Source organism: Lipotes vexillifer, unplaced genomic scaffold (genome assembly GCF_000442215.2).
Source record: "Lipotes vexillifer unplaced genomic scaffold, Lipotes_vexillifer_v1.1 scaffold2036, whole genome shotgun sequence".
Taxonomy (NCBI): domain Eukaryota; kingdom Metazoa; phylum Chordata; class Mammalia; order Artiodactyla; family Lipotidae; genus Lipotes; species Lipotes vexillifer.
In genome coordinates, this window is record NW_006787290.1 from 78795 (window position 1) to 96943 (window position 18149).

Consider the following 18149-nt stretch of genomic DNA (forward strand, 5'->3'; position numbering starts at 1 on the left):
AAAAAAAAAAAAAAAAAGAACCAGGCTTTGGGGCCTGTGTGTGTGCATGTGAACATGCATGTGTGCAGCTGGGTAGATGGGGAGGGTCTTTCCCCCTCTAGGGACAGGAAACAGCTGTAGAGCTCAGTGAGCTCAGCCCAGGGACCCCAGGAGGACAATCTAGTGTCAAACCTAGAGAGACAACTATGGACCAAACCCTAGAAAAAGCCTTCTTAAGACCCGCCAAATCACACTTCAATGGGTGAAAAATTAATAGCTATAACTACATCAAAATGACAGATGTCTATTCAACCAGGACAGCATGGGCAACATTAACTAACACCTGGGGTGGGCAGAGGTAATGCAAAAAATATGCTGCAAATCAAGAAGGAAAAGTTAAGAACAGCATAGAAAATGGGCAAAGGGTGAACAAATAATTTGTAAGAGAACTGAAAGGCTGAAAAAGAGATGAAGTCGTCACTGGATAGTAATCAGAGAATTAAAATGTTAATAAGATATTACTTATTCATCAAAATGGAAAAAATTAGGAAGATGACCGTCATCCAAATATTGGTCAGGATGGCGGAAGATTTCTCTGAGTACTCTGCAGCGATGAGATGCAACAAACCAGATATACAGACAAGGGTGAATCTCAAAAATATACTGTTAAGGGGGAAGCAGAGAAAAGAAGCCAATTTACATTAAAAGCATAGAGACATACAAAACAATACCAGTATACCAGACATACAAAACAATACCAGTATACCAGACATACAAAACAATACCAGTATCCGGTAACCCAGGAACCTGGGGACTTCAAGCAGCTTAGGACGGGATTCTGGGCTAAGTAAACATGTGGATCTGTGTAAGTCTACCATGTCTCTGTTTATTCTTTTGCTTCCCCCAAGTGTCTCCGTAAAGTTTGTTTTGAAAAGCTCCTTTTGACTCAGGATCTGAACCAAGGGAAATAGTTTTCTCCTGGTTACAACCAAGGTAATGGGGAAGGGAAGGGCCCCCTATGGTGGTGGCAGCACAGGAGATCGAAAGACCCTAGTCAGGGCAAAGGTAGAGGAGGAAGGGAACATCTCTGGTTTCCTTCCCACGAGGGCCTTTTCTGAGACAACTGGAGACTTGCTGGAATGTCACAGAAATGGAGCTGCTGACCTTCAGTCTACTGCAGCCTCGTGTAAGAACAGGGTCAGGGCTACCTTTCTCCCTGGAAGCCTGGAGATCATGTGGGAGGAAGGGCAGAGCTCCATGACCCTCTGCTCCTCCTCCGTGGAAATCCCAACAGACCAAGGTGGGCCCTGGCAAATAGTAAGCACCAAGAAAGAAACTTCAGGCACGACTAGCATTCACATAACAATGTGAACAGGAAAAAAGGAGAAGTGAGGACAGCGTTTAAGAATTTACCAGGATATGGGCACTAGAACCTCATTTTTTTCCCCCCGGGAAATAAATGGATATTATTTTATTTTATTTATTTATTTTGTAACATCTTTATTGGAGTATAATTGTTTTACAAGGGTGTGTTAGTTTCTGCTGTATAACGAAGTGAATCAGCTATACATATACATATATCCCCACATCTCTTCCCTCTTGCCTCTCCCTCCCTCCCACACTCCCTATCCCACCCTTCCAGGTGGTCACAAAGCACCGAGCTGATCTCCCTGTGCTTCCCACTAGCTATCGGTTTTACATTTGGTAGTGTATATTTGTCCATGCCACTCTCTCACTTCGTCCCAGCTTACCCTTCCCCCTCCCTGCATCCTCAAGTCCATTCCCTAGTAGGTCTGCGTCTTTATTCCCGCCCTGCCCCTAGGTTCTTCATGACCATTTTTTTTTTTTTAGATTCCATATATATGTGTTAGCATAATTCAAATGGTCCGTCCACTTCCATCAGATGCCCATCCCCTGGTTATCCAATAATCTCGGTACTGGGCTCCCCTGGTGGCGCAGTGGTTGAGAGTCCGCCTGCCGATGCAGGGGACACGGGTTCGTGCCCCGGTCCGGGAAGATCCCACATGCCGCGCAGCGGCTGGGCCCGTGAGCCATGGCCGCTGAGCCTGCGCGTCCGGAGCCTGTGCTCCGCAACGGGAGAGGCCACAGCAGTGAGAGGCCCGCGTACCAAAAAAAAAAAGAACCAATAATCTCGGTACGTTTTGCAGATGCAGTGAAAGTGCTGAGTCAGTTGACTTTAAAATAAGGAGATTATCCTGACAGGTCTGGTCTCATCACATGAGCCCTTTAAGAGCAGAGTTTTCTCTGGCTGGTGGCAGAAGTCAGAGACAGACCTGGTCTTGCTGGCCTGGAGGAAAAGGTGAACTGCCTATAGGTCCAGGTGACAAGGAATTGATTCTGCCAACAACCAGTGAGCTTGGAAGGGGACTCAGGCTCAAACAAGAGTCATCTTGATTTCAGCCCATGAGCCCTGAGTGGAGGGTCCAGCTCACCCGTGCCTGACCCATGGGACTGTAAGACAATCAATGTGGGGTGTTTGCAGCACCGGGTTCATGGTGATTTATTAAGGCAGCAACAAAAAGCTAATGCACACATCCCACCCATATCATAAGCAGTTACAGAAGCCGATGGTCTTCCTCTCCCCAGCCTATCCACACCCAACAGCCCCCAGCACCCGCTCCTCCCCCAGGGACCCACCTGGCCCTCCTCTTGCGCACCCTCCGCTCATGCTCGGCCTCCTCGTAGTAGTACTCATTGTGGCTGTTGTCCCGCCTCCGGGCCGCTGCTGCAATCACGGCCCGGGACTGGCCCGTGGAGTTGTTGGTGCTGTTTTCTGCACAGGAGCAGGAGAGAGAGGGGATGGTCACTTCAGCGCGTGGCCTCCTTTCTCACTCCAGGAAGTCTGGAGCCAGCAACCTGAGGCATCCAGAGGAAGCTGTGTCCATCCCCCAACAATACCTCCCGTTCCCAACCCTCCTGGCCGCATCTGGGAGAGGCCCACAGGAAAGCAACAAGGAAGGCACCGGAGGGCAGGAGTCCCGCACATGTTCCTCCCCAGTGCAGGAGGTTCTGGGGCTCAGAGAGCCAGGGCTTAGGACCAGGGCTGATGAACAGACGCAGAGGAGCCAGATTAAGGGGACGCACCATAGCATAAAGGGACAGCAAGTAGAGTCAGCAGCTAAGACCAGCCACCTGGAGTTAAGGGAAATGACAGAACAGAAGGGGCTGGGGAAAGGAGAAAGCAAGGGAAGAAGGGGGAAAGAGAAACGGGAGGCAGGAACTTGGGAATCCTGCTTGGGAGGAGACCAGGAGGCCGAGGAGCAGGGCCGCTCACCCTCTCCGAGGGAATACACCTTGAAGCCAGACACTTTCTTGGCCAGGACGGACTTGGGCAGGTTGAGGAGGGCAGGGTTGTAGACAGGGAAGTCATGGTAATACTTCTCCAGGATCCACACTGCCACGCGCTGGATGCTGTGGGGGACACGGCAGGAGGGGGAGGGAGAACGGACAGACAAGGGGCGCAGGGGGAGGGACACATCAGGGCAGGTTGGCAGGGCAGGAGAGGACAGAGGGCAGGGACAAGCTGCTTCCAAGGAGCCTGGCTCAAGGCCTGAGGTCTACTTACCAGGCTCCCAAGCCTTCCCCAGGGCTGGGCCTGCCAGTCCTTCCCTGCCGTGCTGAAGCCCAGGGGAGAAAGGGCATTGGGCCAGGGTCCCCAGCCAATGGTCACCTCCTCCCCTCCATCATTCTCCCCTCAAGGTTCCCTGCAGGACCAGGAGGTGCTATTGATACTCTGGATGGCCAGGGCGGGTATCCTGCCCACAAGTTTAGGGGGGCTGAAGAACTTTTCTCATTATCTTTTCCTCTGGGGGGGAGTCCCTCCTCTGGCCAGCTCATCTCTGTGACCACTGACTGAGTGCCCTCAAGAGGCTGTGCCTCCAAGAAAGAGCTAGAAACATGATTCCAAAAAGCCCCTGTTCATGCCCCAAACCTTTATCCTCTTTGGTCCATCCCTCTCTAAGATCCCCGATCTCTAATTGTCTGTTCATCTATTCACTCCCAACTCCTAACTCCCGCCTTACCTGCTCCAGGACCCTCAGCCTGACAAACGCTGTTGAAAACCTAGGATGTGCAGAGTACGCAACTCCGTCCCACACAGCCCTCCTAACCCATCCTTTCCAGCCCCACCATCACACCCTCCTACCCTACGGTCCTCTCAGCCTCCTCCCCAGGCCCGTCTGCCTGCCCCAACGCGCCCATACCTGAGATGGCCCACGTTGTAGAAGCGGCTGGCCCCGTCGGTGGAGCGCACGACCTTGAGCGTGAAATGAGGCTGGAGCTGGCGCAGCTCCAGCAGGACCACAGCCAGGTAGTGCACGAAGAGCAGGGCATCTACCAGCGACACGGCAAACTGCACCACGCCCTGGTAGCTGCGCTCGCGGGCGTCCAGGATGCGCACGCCATAGAAGAGCCAGTAGGAGACGACGAGCAGGAAGACGAGTACCATGAGCAGGGCACGCAGCACAAAGACACGGGGCAGAGAGGCCTTGGGCCGGCGGAAGAACAGGGCCCAGCTGCCCAGCAGCAGGATGAGCAGCTTGAAGGCCACGGAGATGAAGAGGCCCTCGCAGGCTGTCCCGCACGGCTCCAGCTCCTCCCGCCACAGCAGTGGGGGCAGCAGCAGGAAAGCCAGCGGCGTGAGGAAAGACAGCAGGGCCAGCGTGGCCCCTGCCGCCACGCCCAGGTGCCGGGAGCAGTCCAGCGGGACGCTGTCCTCCATGTCCTTGGCGATGCGCGTGAGGTCATCATGGGAGATGCTGTGCTCTGAGGTGCCCGTTACTACTGTGGTTGTCTCCCCCCAGTTGTCGTCCTGCATCAGGAGGGGCCGCAGCAATGTGGGGAGAGGAGGAGGAGGCAGGGACACAGGAGAAAAGGTGAGCGGGGAGAAGATAGAGAGCAAAGCAGGGAGAGGAGAAAAGAAGGTAATCAACAAACATGCGGCCATCAAAGTATTTACTGAGCTCCACGGCATGCCCAAGCCTGGCCTCTGCAGGGATGGGACATCTGAGACCTGGGCCCTGTGGGAGCTTCATGCCATCAGCCAGACAGCAAAAAACTACCCATGTACCCTAAGAGCAGAGGGTACAAGACAGATGCCAGGGAGCCGCTCAGCCAGAGACTGGGATCCGAGGTCAGACTCTCCAGGCAAAGCGGGCAGGCTCGAGCAGGCCACCTGCAAGGCCAGGATAAGCAACAGGTACCTATCCTCCAAGTCCGGAGAGCCACTCAAGGTTTCTGGTTAAGGGAGTGACCTGACAAAGGCAGCGTGGTGAAGAGAAGAGGACACCGGCAGGAAGGGTTGGGGAAGGTGAGTGACTAATGCGGGGCATGTGAGACGCAGTGCAGACTCGGGGCCACTCTGGGTCTCTGGTCCGCCTGGCTGGCTCTACTGGGCCATCTGAATGCCCACCACACAGGGGCTGCCTGTTCCCGGAGGCAAGTGGGTGGACAGGCTGAGGTCCCCTGGTGCCCTTCTGAGTGTGGTCCACTCAAGCTGTTTCTCTGCAGAGGCTGGATGCCATCCCTCGGAGGAGCCCCAAGGCCACCAGTGGTCATCCGTGCCTACACCCTTAACTCGTGGACAGTCTGGGAATATGGAGTCACATTTTGACACCCAGGGGATTCAGGCTACAGGACAGAGACACAGAATGGGGCGTGTAGGAGACTGCCCGGCAGGGTCAGCGACTAGGGGGTGGAAGAATCTCCCCCCCGAGGAGAGGAGAGGAGTCTGACCAGAAGATGAAAAGTGGAGGCGCTGCCTGCTATCAGCTCAGGGAACCCTAATATGACCCTCAGTCACACTGCCTAGGCGCTCCAAGCATCAAGGGCCTGGGGAATCGTCAACAACAGGAGCTGATCAGGTCTCAGGGTCACTTCAAGAATTCAGGAGGCCAGGTCTCTGGGAGAAGATGGGATTGGGAAAGAGAGAGAAAGAACATTTCCCTCAGGTAGTGATCTGCTCCCAAGACCCAGGAATCCCCAGTGTCAGTCACAGAGATGTCCTGTGAAATCTCCAGCCCCCTAAGATGCTCCCAAGAAGAAAGAAAAGGAGGAATGAGACATGGACAACCTCACAGTCAACTCAAATCCTGCCTCTGCCTTCTGCCAGCACTGGGTTCTGCCCCCTGACCTCCCTGCCAGGTGCACACAGTGGGCCAGAGAGGCTAGACCAGGAGCAACCTGCTCAGCCCTGTCCCAGAGAACTCTCTTGCAGAACCTCCTCCGTCTCCCCAGGCTCATTTCTTCTCCCTCCCCTTTCTCCGTCGACTCCTCCCACCTACCCTAAGACTAGAGGTGCTATTCTAGAGTCCGACACCAGAGAGCGCTGGAGTGCCCATGCCTTTAGGCTCAAGGAGAACTCAGGGCTGCCACACCCCCAGCCCCTCCCACTCCAGATTCCCAACCCCCTAACTGGCGGGCCTGAGCCCAGAGGAGCCAGGCGATTCCCATTACACAGCCCCAGTCACATGGGTCATAAAGACGAAAGAGGCTGCTGCTTCCAAAGGGATCTCTGAATTCTACTGAAATTCTACTGCATTCTACTGAAACAAGGTCCTAGCTTGGGACACTTGGCAGAAGTATGACACAAGATGCCCTCCCTGATCTGGTCTCTGTCGGAAGAGACCAGGTTTCCAGGCCCTTCCCCTTTCTCATGGACCTCTAGCTTCTCCAAGGATCAGTCTGGAAAACACCTGGCCTAGACCTCAGCCCCCTGACGCTCACCCGCTCATCCCCTCTCGTGGACTCATTGTCCAGCAGGGGCTCCCCTGGAGCCTGGATCGTCACCGACTTGTCCCCACGGCTCCCGTCTCGGCTCTTAGAGCGGTGTCGGTCCCGACGGTCCCTGCAGCAGGAGGCCAGGGGAACAGGCACAGGAGGTCAAGGGGAGGACCCGGGTTTCTCCGCAGCCACCCCCAGTCCACCACCCCTGTGCATGCTTCCACCCCTCCCCCCGACCTGCGTCACGCCCCACGCACACCCACCTGTGCTTGCGGGAGCTGCGGGAGTGGCCCGACTTGTAGGAATAGCCTGAGTACTGGGACTCGGTGTCCATGGCGTCTGAACGCCGCGCCTTGTAGCGCTCCAGGGCCACAGGCTGGGGCCTTTTGGGGGGCCCCACTGCCACCTCCTTTAGCACCGACTTCTTCAGGCCAAGGGGCACCTTTAGAAAATCAACCGTCACCCTGAGGGACTCTATTTTGCTGGACGGGTGGGCTGGTCTCAGAGAAAATCAAGCGGCCCTCCTGAGGAGAGGAAGCAGCTGATTAGGGGGGAGCTGGAGCTTTCTGTGAGGTCAGAGTGGAGAGGAAAGCCATCCCCAAGAGGCAGCTGCAGGAAGCTCAGGACAGCCTTGCCACTACCTGAGAATATTGCACCCAGCTTCCTGCTCTGTCCAGTGGGCCCAGTTCCTCCTGCCCTGCCTCCTAGAAAGAGCACCCCCAGACTGTGCCCAGGGCACAGGGGTGGGGGAAGATGGCCAGCAAAGGCCACCCAGAATGACCCAACTCTGGACCCCCTGCAGGGGAGAACCAGGCAATGCTTTCCTATCCTCAGCCAGGAAAACTAAGACTTGGAGAAGGCAGGTTCTGGCCAGGCCAACTGGTTGGACCAGTGGAGACCATAGCAGGAGGCAGCTAGCTCTGCCCAGAGGCTACCCCAAGCCTCTCCTTCTCTCCCCTCATCTCCTCCCACTCATAAGTTCTGAGTGTGCCCACAGGGGACTGCCTGTGGCTGCTTCTCTTGGCATCCGCTCCCCAGCATCTACGGCAAACACACCCATAGTTACTGCCAGGTCAAGTTGGCGGCTCCCCCTGAGGCTGTGTGTGTGCGCGTGTGTGTGCTTGTGTGTGCGCACAAAGCGGGGGTAAGGAATGGAAACTACGGATCACGTGGTGGGGGGCAGGAGGAAAAGGCGAGTAGAAATCATTCTCTGACAACCTAACATCCTGAACTAGGCAAGGTCATGAGCTTATCTGGCTATTTGTGGGCTGAGGGGCAGCATCTTTCTTCTATACTTTCACCTTCTAATTCTGCAGGAGAAGGACCTCTCCTTCTCGCCTCCTCTCTCACTCTCAACCAAATCCTGCTCATTCCTCAGAGCGCAGCCCCTACCCCCTCACGAAAGCCCCCCACCTCCCCCAGCACCCAATGTTACATCTTCCCCTCCAACCCCAACCCCACCATCATCATCCCCATGCACTGAGCAGTCATTTCCTACCTTCACTCACTGAGTCATCAGCTCTTGCTTAGGCTCCTTCTAGGAACCATGTACCCTGCTAGGCCCTGGGTACAGTGGTGAAAAGACCCTGAGTTCACAATCTAGCGGGGCAGGTGCCCGCTAAACGAGTAAACAGGTGAGTATAAACGACTAACTACATCAGTGATGAAAGGAGAATAATGAGGACAGTATGACAGACAAGTCTGGGGACCGGGCTCCTTCAAACTGAGTGGCTCCAGAAAGTCTGAGAAAGCAACAGCTAAGCCTGAAAGAGCACAGGAGTTAAGCAGGCAGAGCGGAGGGAAAAGCCTGCAGAGCTCAGAATCCCCCGTGGAAGGCCAAAGGCAGCAAAGAGTTGGGTGGACCAGTGGAGCCGGAGCTGCGGAAGGGAGAGGGCAGTGGAAGGTGCCCGGGGGCCGGGTTATTGCAAACTCCATGGGTCAGGAGAAGAGCTCATGGGAAGCCTGCAAAGGGTTTTAGCTATGCAGGTATGGACTGGAAAGAGGAGAAAGCAGAAGTAGGGGGATGAGTAAAGAAGCGACTACTGGGCTTAACTTCGTGGCGCAGTGGATAGGAGTCTGCCTGCCAATGCAGGGGACACAGGTTCGATCCCTGGTCAGATAAGATCCCACATGCCGTGGAGCAACTAGGCCCATGCGCCACAGCTCCTGAGCCTGCGCTCTAGAGCCCGCGAGCCACAACTACCGAGCCTGTGCTCTAGAGCCCGCAAGCCACTGCTACTGAGCCCGTGTGCCACAACTGCTGAGGCCCGCATGCCTGGAGCCCGCGCTCCACAACAAGAGAGACCGTCGCAGTGAGAAGCCTGCACAACACGATGAAGAGTGGCCCTCTCTCGCCACAACTAGAGAAAGCCCGCGTGCAGCAATGAGGACCCGACACAGCCAAAAATAAATAAATAAAATTAAAATTAAAATTGAAAAAAAAGAAGCGACTACAGTGGTGAGGCTTGGATGGGGCAGAGCAGCAGAGGAGATGGGAAATAGTCACTTTTGCGACATATGTTGGTGGTAGGACCAACAGGACTTAATTGGACTGCGTGAGGGTGAGGGGAATGTCAAGATCTCTGGCCTGAGCAAGAGAGTAGGCGGTCGTGCCATTATTAGTTGGGAAGACTGGGAAGGAAGTTGGTGAATTCAGTTTCCAGTGTGCTGAGTTCATGGCTGTGAGACAGGCTGTGGAACAGGCAGCTGGTGTCAGAGGAGCTGGACTCAGAAAAGAGTCTGAGCTAGAGGTATGGATGGTGTGCAAGGTCAAGGGAATGGATGAGATCACCCAGGGAGAGGGTTAAATAGGGGGTGCCTGAGAACCCCAATATGTAAACGTGTCCGAGGAAAGGGATCAGGCAAAGGGGCTGAGAAGGCAAGGCCAGAGGAGCCTGGAAGCCAGAAGAGTGGGCTGTCATGCAGCCAAGAATTAGAGTGTTTCAAGGTAGGAATAAAATCAGCCAGGTGCTGCCAGAGGTCAGTTACGTTAATTTGCTTTATGTAGTTGTTAACTTTTCTCCAACTGAACTGAACCATCAGTAACTTGAGAATAAGAACTATGATTGATACATATTTGTATCTACCACCTTCCCATGGGCAGATAGCAAGTAACTAATACCCACCTGACTCTCAGGGAAACTGCAACGACTGTAGGGAGATGAAATCAATGCTAAATCCATTCATTTATCCTCCTAACAGAGTTATGTGGAGGCACTCCACGGCATAGTGATGTCTGTCAATAGCCCCATGTCAAGGCAAGTGTGTGACAGAAACATACTTAAGGAAAACAGAGACACAGGATCTTAACCCACCCTAAACCTTTCTAAAAACCTTTGCTACAAACAAGGCCCTGTTCATCTCCCTGTCTGTAAATTACACGTTGGGCTCCACTACCCCGTCTCCCCCAAGAACCCATTCTACTGGTCTAGTCCCTGATACAGTTCAGACACATCACCTGCAGCTCTCTTGCTGTGGTTCAGCTTATTCTTTCTAGTCATCCTCCTAAAAACTGAATTTCACCAGGAGGTTCAAAGAGAACAACTGGGTTACTGAGTGAGAAAGGTGGAGAAATAAAGACGAAAAGGACTGCCATGGACTCCAGTCCAGACAGAGACACCAGAACCCAGACTCTCCATCTCCCCAGCCTGAATTCTCATGTCTGCCAGAGCCAACAGCAAAAAGAGCCTGGGATTTGCAGCCAAGTATCTGAATTCCAAGCCTAACTGTCCCGCTGATGAGCTGTGTGACCATGCGCAAGTTACTTAACTTCTCTGTGCTTGGCAGCCTGGTAGGCTCATTGGTAAAATAGGGAAAATGATACACACCTCGTGCGGTTGCTGTACGTATCCTGGGGGTAAAAGAAGTACTTTAATAAACTGCTCAGCAAGTAATAAGTTCAGCAATTAATACACTCTGGCTTCAGGATCATTCCTACTCTAATCCCCAGATACTTCCTCTGAGACCTGGGAAAGAGGTGGTATAAATAAATCCTGCTGCTTGTACAACTAAAGTCACACACACACACACGCGCGCGCGCGCGCGCGTGCGTGCACACACACACACACACACACACACACACACCAGACCAGAACCACCACTTCAAACACACCCAGGAGGGAAGCTGATGCCATTGTACTTCCCCTACAGATAAATTTCAAACCAGACAAGGGTGCCAGTCCCCTCCCAGCCCTTTGTTCTAAGCTGCCCTGGCCTAAAGCTCCCTACCTTCCTCCCAGCTACTTATTAAAGACCCAACATAAACCCAGCTCCCCTGGCCTGCTTCTCCCACCCCTACCAACCCAACTCAAGGTGCCCAGAAAGCACCAAAACATGCTCCTTCCTCCCCTACCAAAGAGAGGGGCCAAAAATGAACCCAATTTCTGAGGCCCTTGCCTGCTGTCCCCTCAAATACCCCAGGAAACTAATCCAAGCACTGGAGAAGCTGTGGGGAAGGATGGGAGGTGAGCAAAGAGAAGGGCAGAAGTTCCCCTTGTTTAATCGGTCTCAGCAATCAGGGGTTTGGAGGGTCTCCCGGGTGGGCAGCGTTCCCAGGGAAGAGAGTGGGGGAGGGGATCGCTGGATGAGATCAACAAGTGGAAATGTGGGAGGCATGACAGGACTGGGAGGGAAGTCCGGACTTGCTGCAGGGCAGGGAGTGCCCTGGTTTGGGGGGTGGGAGACTGTAAAAGGGAATGTGTTCCATTGCTTTTCACCTTGCCCCCACCCCACCCCAGACACACAAACACACTCACCCGGTCCCCTGCTCAAACCAACCATGGATTATCTGGGGTTGGCCAGAGAGGAGAATGGGAGGGAAGAGAGAGGCCGTCACAAAAAGGAGACCCTTCTCCCCTCCAAAGGCCTTTCAGAAATAAAATTAATGGAATGTGTCTCAGTATCATCCCAAGAGGATTGGGAGGAGGGCTGGGGCGGGGGGGAATGTGGGGGCTTTTGTCCCTGCTGCCCAGCTTCTCCCACATTGATCACCATGGCAACCAAAGCCCCCTGTTGCCTAGGTGATGGCAGCCAGGTCCTGGAACCCATACCCAGCATCCCAAGCGAGAGAGGTTATGGGGGGGGGGTAGGGACAGAGGGGGAGAGAATGGGGTTTCTCCTCTGGCGGCCCCAGCTTTTGTATGAGCTCTGGGATCGGGTTTCTTCAGGAAACAATCAGAGGCCTCTGGAAAAAATACACTCAAAACCCGGCAACAGGCAGAGGGAGTAAGGCCCTGGGTGGGGTGGGAGGCATTGGAGGGGTTTGTGTTGGCCAAAAGTCGGACCAAGACTAGCCCCTTCCCCACTGCCCCACTCAGAGGAGCAGCCTGGGCAGACAAGGCCTTGGACACAGACGCAGGCAGCCCCGCTGGAGGCGCGTGCTGAGGACCAATGACCAGACGGCAGGCGGCCGTGGTCACCACCTCCCCCTGCTGCTCTAGCCCGGGGCTATCCCACCACCCGGTCCCAGCTCCTTTCAGGCCTGAGGTGGGGAAAGGAGGCAGAGACAGGACCCAGATCGGGCTGGGGGAAAGAACCGTGGGAGCAGGGCAACCAGGTAGAGAAGAAGGTGGGGAGGGGACAGAACACAGACATGCACCCAGAAAGGGCGCCTGCAGTTCCTCGTCCTTACCGAGGACAGGGCTGGGAGTTCCAGACCCGAGGCGCAGCGGAAGGCGCTTGTGTGGGATTTCAGAATGCACTTCCAGCTGGAGGGCGGAAGAGGATGAGAAAGAGGACAGGAAGCCAAAAGTTTTCATCCTACAGGAGCAGTGCTCCAATAGGGCCATTTTTTAAACAAATGGCCTTCCTCTCCTCAGGCCGGGATGGGGAAGGGTGGTCCTGCCTGGATGCAAGGAAATGGGCATGATCACCTCTTTAGACCCTTCCTGCAGAGAAGTCTGTGGACCCTTGCCCATTAAAGGTCTCTGATTCCTATAATCTTCAAAAATACTGAAACACTATGCTGTACATCTGAAACTAACACAACAGTGTAAGTCAACTATACATCAATTTTTTTGAAAAGGTCTCTGTTTCCTACACAAGAGCCTAAGTCTTACTGCATGTGCCCTGCACCCTCTTCCCCACTACAACTCATGGGAGGTGTGGACATGTGGGCCCCCAGCCCCATGGCTCCCTAAGCTTCACCTACCACTGCCTCTGTCCAAGGATATCAATGTGAGTTCCACCCAAAGTGCTGGATGCCCACCCTCCTGGGGGGCACCAGAAGTCCCATCTCCCAGCCCAGGTATCCAAGGAGCTAGATGTCTGCCCAGAGAGACCAAGCACCTTGCCAAGACATCAGCTAGTGTGAGGCAGAGCAGATTCCAAGTCACAACTAACTGTCCCACTTGGTTTCTCCTCTTTGCCACATCACTCCCTGAGTTTCATGGATGTGCTCAATCCAGGCCGCCCTGTCAGACACTGGTAGAGGCAGGAGGTGTCCGATGTGGGGGGAAAATGCAGCACCTAACAAGCTCCCAGGGAGGAGAGGGAGGTTCCAGAACCTCTGACTGTGCCCACATCGTTCTCCACACCCCCCACCACCACCACAGGAGGAGACAGTGGATTGACCCACTCAACTCTCGGTCCCTCCCAGCACTAAGCTAGAAGAGGCCTTCCAGGTGCAACCCCAAGTTTTACAGATAAAAAGGTAGGGCCCAAAGAAAGAAGGGTGCTAGCTCATGGTACTACATCCGAGGCAGCCCTTTCTGTTCTCCGTTGTTAGAAAGACCTCACTAACACTGTGACTCTGAGGCATGCTCCTCTTGGAGTGAGACCAGGTTCCTCCACGACACTCCTCCTGGACTCTGGTTCCTGGAATAGCCAAGACTCTAAGATGGCCAGGACAGGAGAGAATTCACTGGCTCCTGCCCTACCCCTTCTTCCTCAGTGACAAAGGGACAGACACTAGACAGGCCTAAGCTTGTTGAGACAGTTGAGACTGAAGAGCCCCTTCCCCTGTAAGGGCTGGTTTCTGCTTCCACCCACCGACCACTCCTGACTGAGGATCTCAGTGTTCCTTCCTCATTCCCATCCAGCTTTGCACCATGGACGAGTCCTGCATCCCAGGAGGCCCATGCTGGGTTCTCCCTACCACGAAAAGAACTAAGGCACAATGTGGGCCAGGACCAGCCCCGGGCCCTAGACCAAAAATGGGATTTTGCCCCCCCCAACCCTGTACCCTGAAAAAGGCCCCAATGTCCTTAAGTGACAGTGCTGTCCAGGAGGCCAGAGAGAACAGCTGGATCTCAGTGGGCTGAGGGGTAGGAAAGAGCCGGAAGCAGATGTCCAAAAGCTGGCACCAAGCCCCGCCCCTGCCCTGTTAACGGGCACTCTCCCAGGACGGCCCCAGACATGAGCTCACCCTCCTTAGAGCCCAGGGGCAGTGGGCAGGATCCCTCTCCTCACTGGGCTGAGTAGCAGGGGAAGAGCCGTGCTTGGGTCATGCAGACAGTCTATGCTTCCAGAGCAGCTGCTCACCACCAGACCCCAGTGCAAGGAGCACTGCAGGGGAGGGCCGATGGATTGGGCTCCCGGCCAGGATACCTGAGCTTGCATTCTAACTGAAAAGGAGCTAGGGAAGCCAGAGCCAAGCCCTTCTCCACCTACTTCCTTAATTTCTCTCGATCTAAAGCAGAGGGGGAGACTGAGAACCCTCCAAATCCACAGACACACTTAAGCACAGACACAGGCACATGTACACCTCGTATTCCCCCTCTGAAACCTGGAATGGCTCCTGCCTGCCCCTCCCAGCTCCACCCACCCTGGCCAGGCAGGTTCTGTAAAGACCTGCTCTGCTTTCTCTCCAGTACGCCCACCCCCACCCCGGCTCTCAGAAAGTCCCTGCCCCCAACACACAAGTACACGCATGTTGCACACACACCATAGCGCTGCATTCCCTGCCTCCCCCAGACCCATTCCCAGTCGGTCTGGAAAGGAACACTGGGCGGGAGGAAGGAGTGCGCGGACGAAGGGGCCAGTAATCCCTTTGGCATCTGTCCCAGGTGGAGGCCAGAGGGGAGACAGGATGCTAAGCCGGGGAGAGGGTAACCGGGGCTTCTAGATGCCTGGATGCCCTGTTAAATTTTCACCAATGAGCAGGCCCCATAATTCCCACCCACCAGGCTCTGAGCTTCTTACTCCCTCAGCTAGGGCAAAGGACCGGCCCCTACGCGCCCGCCACATAAGCTGCGGAAGAGCCAAGAAGGAAAATAGGCACCTTGAGTTGCCCTCAGGGACAGGAGAAGGTGGACAACGGGAGGCGGGCAAGCCGTGTTGACCCAGAGGCCAACTCCTGTGCGCTCCACATGCCCACCCTCACGGAAAACAAAAATGCCTCCGCCTCTTCTTAGCCTACTGTCCTAGGTGGGCCCCACCTGTCCCAGACCCCAAGAGACCTTCAAAGCCTGCTCACCCAGCGCCCGCCTCGGGGGGAGGGGGGGCGAGTAGAAAGCAGCTCCTCGGGATGAGGAGTCAGCCAACCTTAGGTCTGCACGTGGACGGCGAGAGCTGTGACGTGGGGACACTGGCAACAAAGGTCGGCTTGTGTGGGGGAAGCAGTAGGGAGGGCCTAAGGGTGCAAGACGCAGTGTGACTAGGGGTGCGGTGGCAGGCCTGGCTCTCCCTGGGTCTCCCCATTCTGAAAACCTTCTCCTCCTGCTTCACTCCAGGGCCTCTGACCTGGTAAATCAGCCAGTTCTTATCTAGGAAAACCGAGCCAGCTGAAAGGCCCAAGCACCAGCCAACCTCCACTGTCTTGACAAACCCACCACCTGAGGTTTTCACTCTTTCTGAGGAGCCTCAACATCCCCCAACCCTTATATCTGCCACCCCAATCCCGGAGTACAGCAGGGGACAAAAATAAGTGTTTCTGTTCACACTCGGTTGCTTTCCAAGTTACTGCATTCACACCTCGGGCTCAGCACCTGTTCCTGTGTACCTCCACTCACCCTAAAAAGCCAGAGCCCCCTCCCCAGACCCTCACACACAGACACACTCTCTCTTCTAGCCAGACTGGGGGAGCCACGAACTCTCTGGTGAAACTCTCTGGGATCTGAGGGATATTGTTAGGGGGTTGCTGGAAAACTCCACAGACAACAAGGGCCAGGCCCTTCCAATCAAAACAAGACTCCATGGGTTATGGTGGCCGGAGCCCCCACGTGTGAAGTGACCCAGCAGACAAGAACAGGCCAGCCCCCCGGGGATGTTCTGCCCAGGTGGCAGGCCTGCCCCAGGCTGTGACAACAAGGTGCTCCTCCTAGGAGACCCCATTCCTCCAGCAGACTGACACCCTCCCTTAAGGGTAGAGTTCTCTACTCCTCAGGCTGACATCTGGACTCGTGTCTGCTTTTCAGGAGATAGGGGAATTATTCAAGTTCGAGATTAAAGGCAATAATGAACAAAACCTGAACTAAATGAAATGAGAGGAGGGAAAGGTGGAAAGAGCACTTTGGGAAACGGAAGAGAAATGACATCAGATAGATCTAGCATAGCCTCTGAGGACCTATGTAATCTTAGATGAGTTGCTTGCCCTCTCTAAACCTCAGTTTTCTTATCTGTAAAATGGGGATAATTGTGCCAACTTCAGAAGGTCGAGTGTTCAATGAAATAATGTATGCAGAATATCACGGAGTCAAGCATGTAACAGATGCTCAATAATACGTTAGTTTCCACCTCTTTCTCCTATAGAGGGTACACAGCCAATCCCCTTCACTCCCTGTTCCCATAACCTCATTGTGAGAAGTAAGACCCCACCCAGAATAGGATGGAAACAACACTTTGGCTACAGTGCTGGCCGCAGCCCGCAAATGACGGTCCCTCTCTAACTTAGACCACACCCAGGTCTGAGAGAGCAGCCAAAACCCCTCATCACACTCTCTGCCTCTTTCCTCAGGGGCTCCTGGATCCTCCAGTCTCTCCTTCCACATTTACAGTGAGGCAGGGCCTGGGCTCTAATCACCTCCTTCTCTCCTGCAGGCGCTAAGCTCAGCTGTGTGTGGAGTGGCAGGAGAAGGGGGCCCCAAGCCTCCCGCCCCACTCCAGCCCCCAAATTCTTCCCACTCTCCCCTCTCACTGCCCCACACTGATTACCAGGATATCCTCAGCTCTGCTGATTCTAAGCCCACTTCTCCCAAACCCGTTCCCAGCTGTCATGTCTGTAATTACCAGCCTTGCCAGGGGCATCAGACAAGCACAGCAACACCTAATTTCCAAAGGGCGCCACCACACAAGGCCTCTGCCTCCTACTCTGAACCAAGCAATGTGTTGAAAGGGATGGAGAGAGTCTTCCTGACCCACCTCATTTCTCTCCACATCACAAGAGAAAAGGTGACAGAAGGTTGCCCAAGTCAGATCAGCAAGAGACAGGATATAAACAGGGAAGGCTGCTGGGGAACGAGTGTGAGTAGGATTTACTCCCAGGCCTTTTCCTTCACCTCTGCTACCAAAATCTCCCCATGAGCAGGGTTACCCGCCTGGAGAGCGTGAGAGAAATTTCAGGTCAATTCAGAGAAAGGGGAAGTCAATGCCCAGTAAAACAGGAAGACGGGTACCCACAGGGATGAGGGCAGATGCATACTGGAGGGAGCTGCCCAGGAAAGAGGAAGAAAGAGCAAGTTTTAAAAAGTCCCATCTGCGACCCAGACTCTGAGAAGAGGCAATAATATCCCAGCCTCTCCTCTCCCTAATACCTCCATCCCCAGCCAACCACACAGGACTTCATTTTATAGGCAGGGAAACTGAGGCCAAAACCCCAGTTAATACTTCAAGACCCAGTAACACCAGCAGCATGTGGCTCACCAGCACCCCGCCCCCCGTTCCTTCTAGCTCATGCTCAGCCTCTACCTGCAGCACCCGCCCCAGGCCCCTCCCTGCCTGCGTAACTCATCCTTTAAATCCAGCTAAGGTTGATCCACATAGTGGAATATGATTCAGCCACAAAAAGGAGTGGAGGTGTGATGCTACGACGTGGATGAACCTTGAAAAAATTATGTTAAGTGAAGGAAGAAAGACAAAAGGTCACACATTGTATAATTCCACTTATATAAAACATCAGAATAAGTAAATCCATAGGGACAGAATGCAGATTGGTGGTTGCCAGGGGCTGGGAGGTAAGGAATGGGGAGGATACATTAGCTTGTATCCTTAATGGGTACAGGTTTCCTTTTGGGGATAATGAAAGTGTTTTTAGATAGAGGTGGTAGTTGCACAACACTGTGGGTGTACAAAGTGCCACTGTTCACTTTAAAATGGCTAATTTTAGGGAATTCCCTGGCGGTCCACTGGTTAGGATTCCGCACTTTCACTGCTGAGGGTGCGGGTTCGATCCCTGGTCGGGGAACTAAGATCCCACAAGCCACACTGCGTGGCCAAATAGATAAATAAATAAATAATAAAATGGCTAATTTTTTTTTTTTTTTTTTTTTTTTCCC

General features: G+C 54.1%; 1 protein-coding gene across 3 annotated transcripts in view; it reads right to left on the reverse strand.

Annotated features, from left to right (window-relative positions):
* The window catches only part of VANGL2 (VANGL planar cell polarity protein 2), an 8874-nt gene extending 1664 nt beyond the window's left edge, over positions 1-7210 (reverse strand). The window contains exons 1-5 of one of the 3 annotated variants that reach the window (XM_007459925.1): positions 6984-7210; positions 6724-6844; positions 4203-4810; positions 3275-3411; positions 2638-2773 (exon numbers count right to left, since the gene is read on the reverse strand). In XM_007459925.1, coding sequence (XP_007459987.1) covers positions 2638-2773; positions 3275-3411; positions 4203-4810; positions 6724-6844; positions 6984-7054 — 1073 coding nt within the window. In that variant the 5' untranslated portion in view covers positions 7055-7210. Of the gene's footprint in view, positions 1-2637; positions 2774-3270; positions 3412-4202; positions 4811-6717; positions 6845-6983 lie in introns of all 3 variants that reach the window. The other 2 variants (XM_007459924.1, XM_007459923.1) reach the window with 2 other exon arrangements.
* Between the last annotated feature and the right edge of the window lie 10939 nt (positions 7211-18149).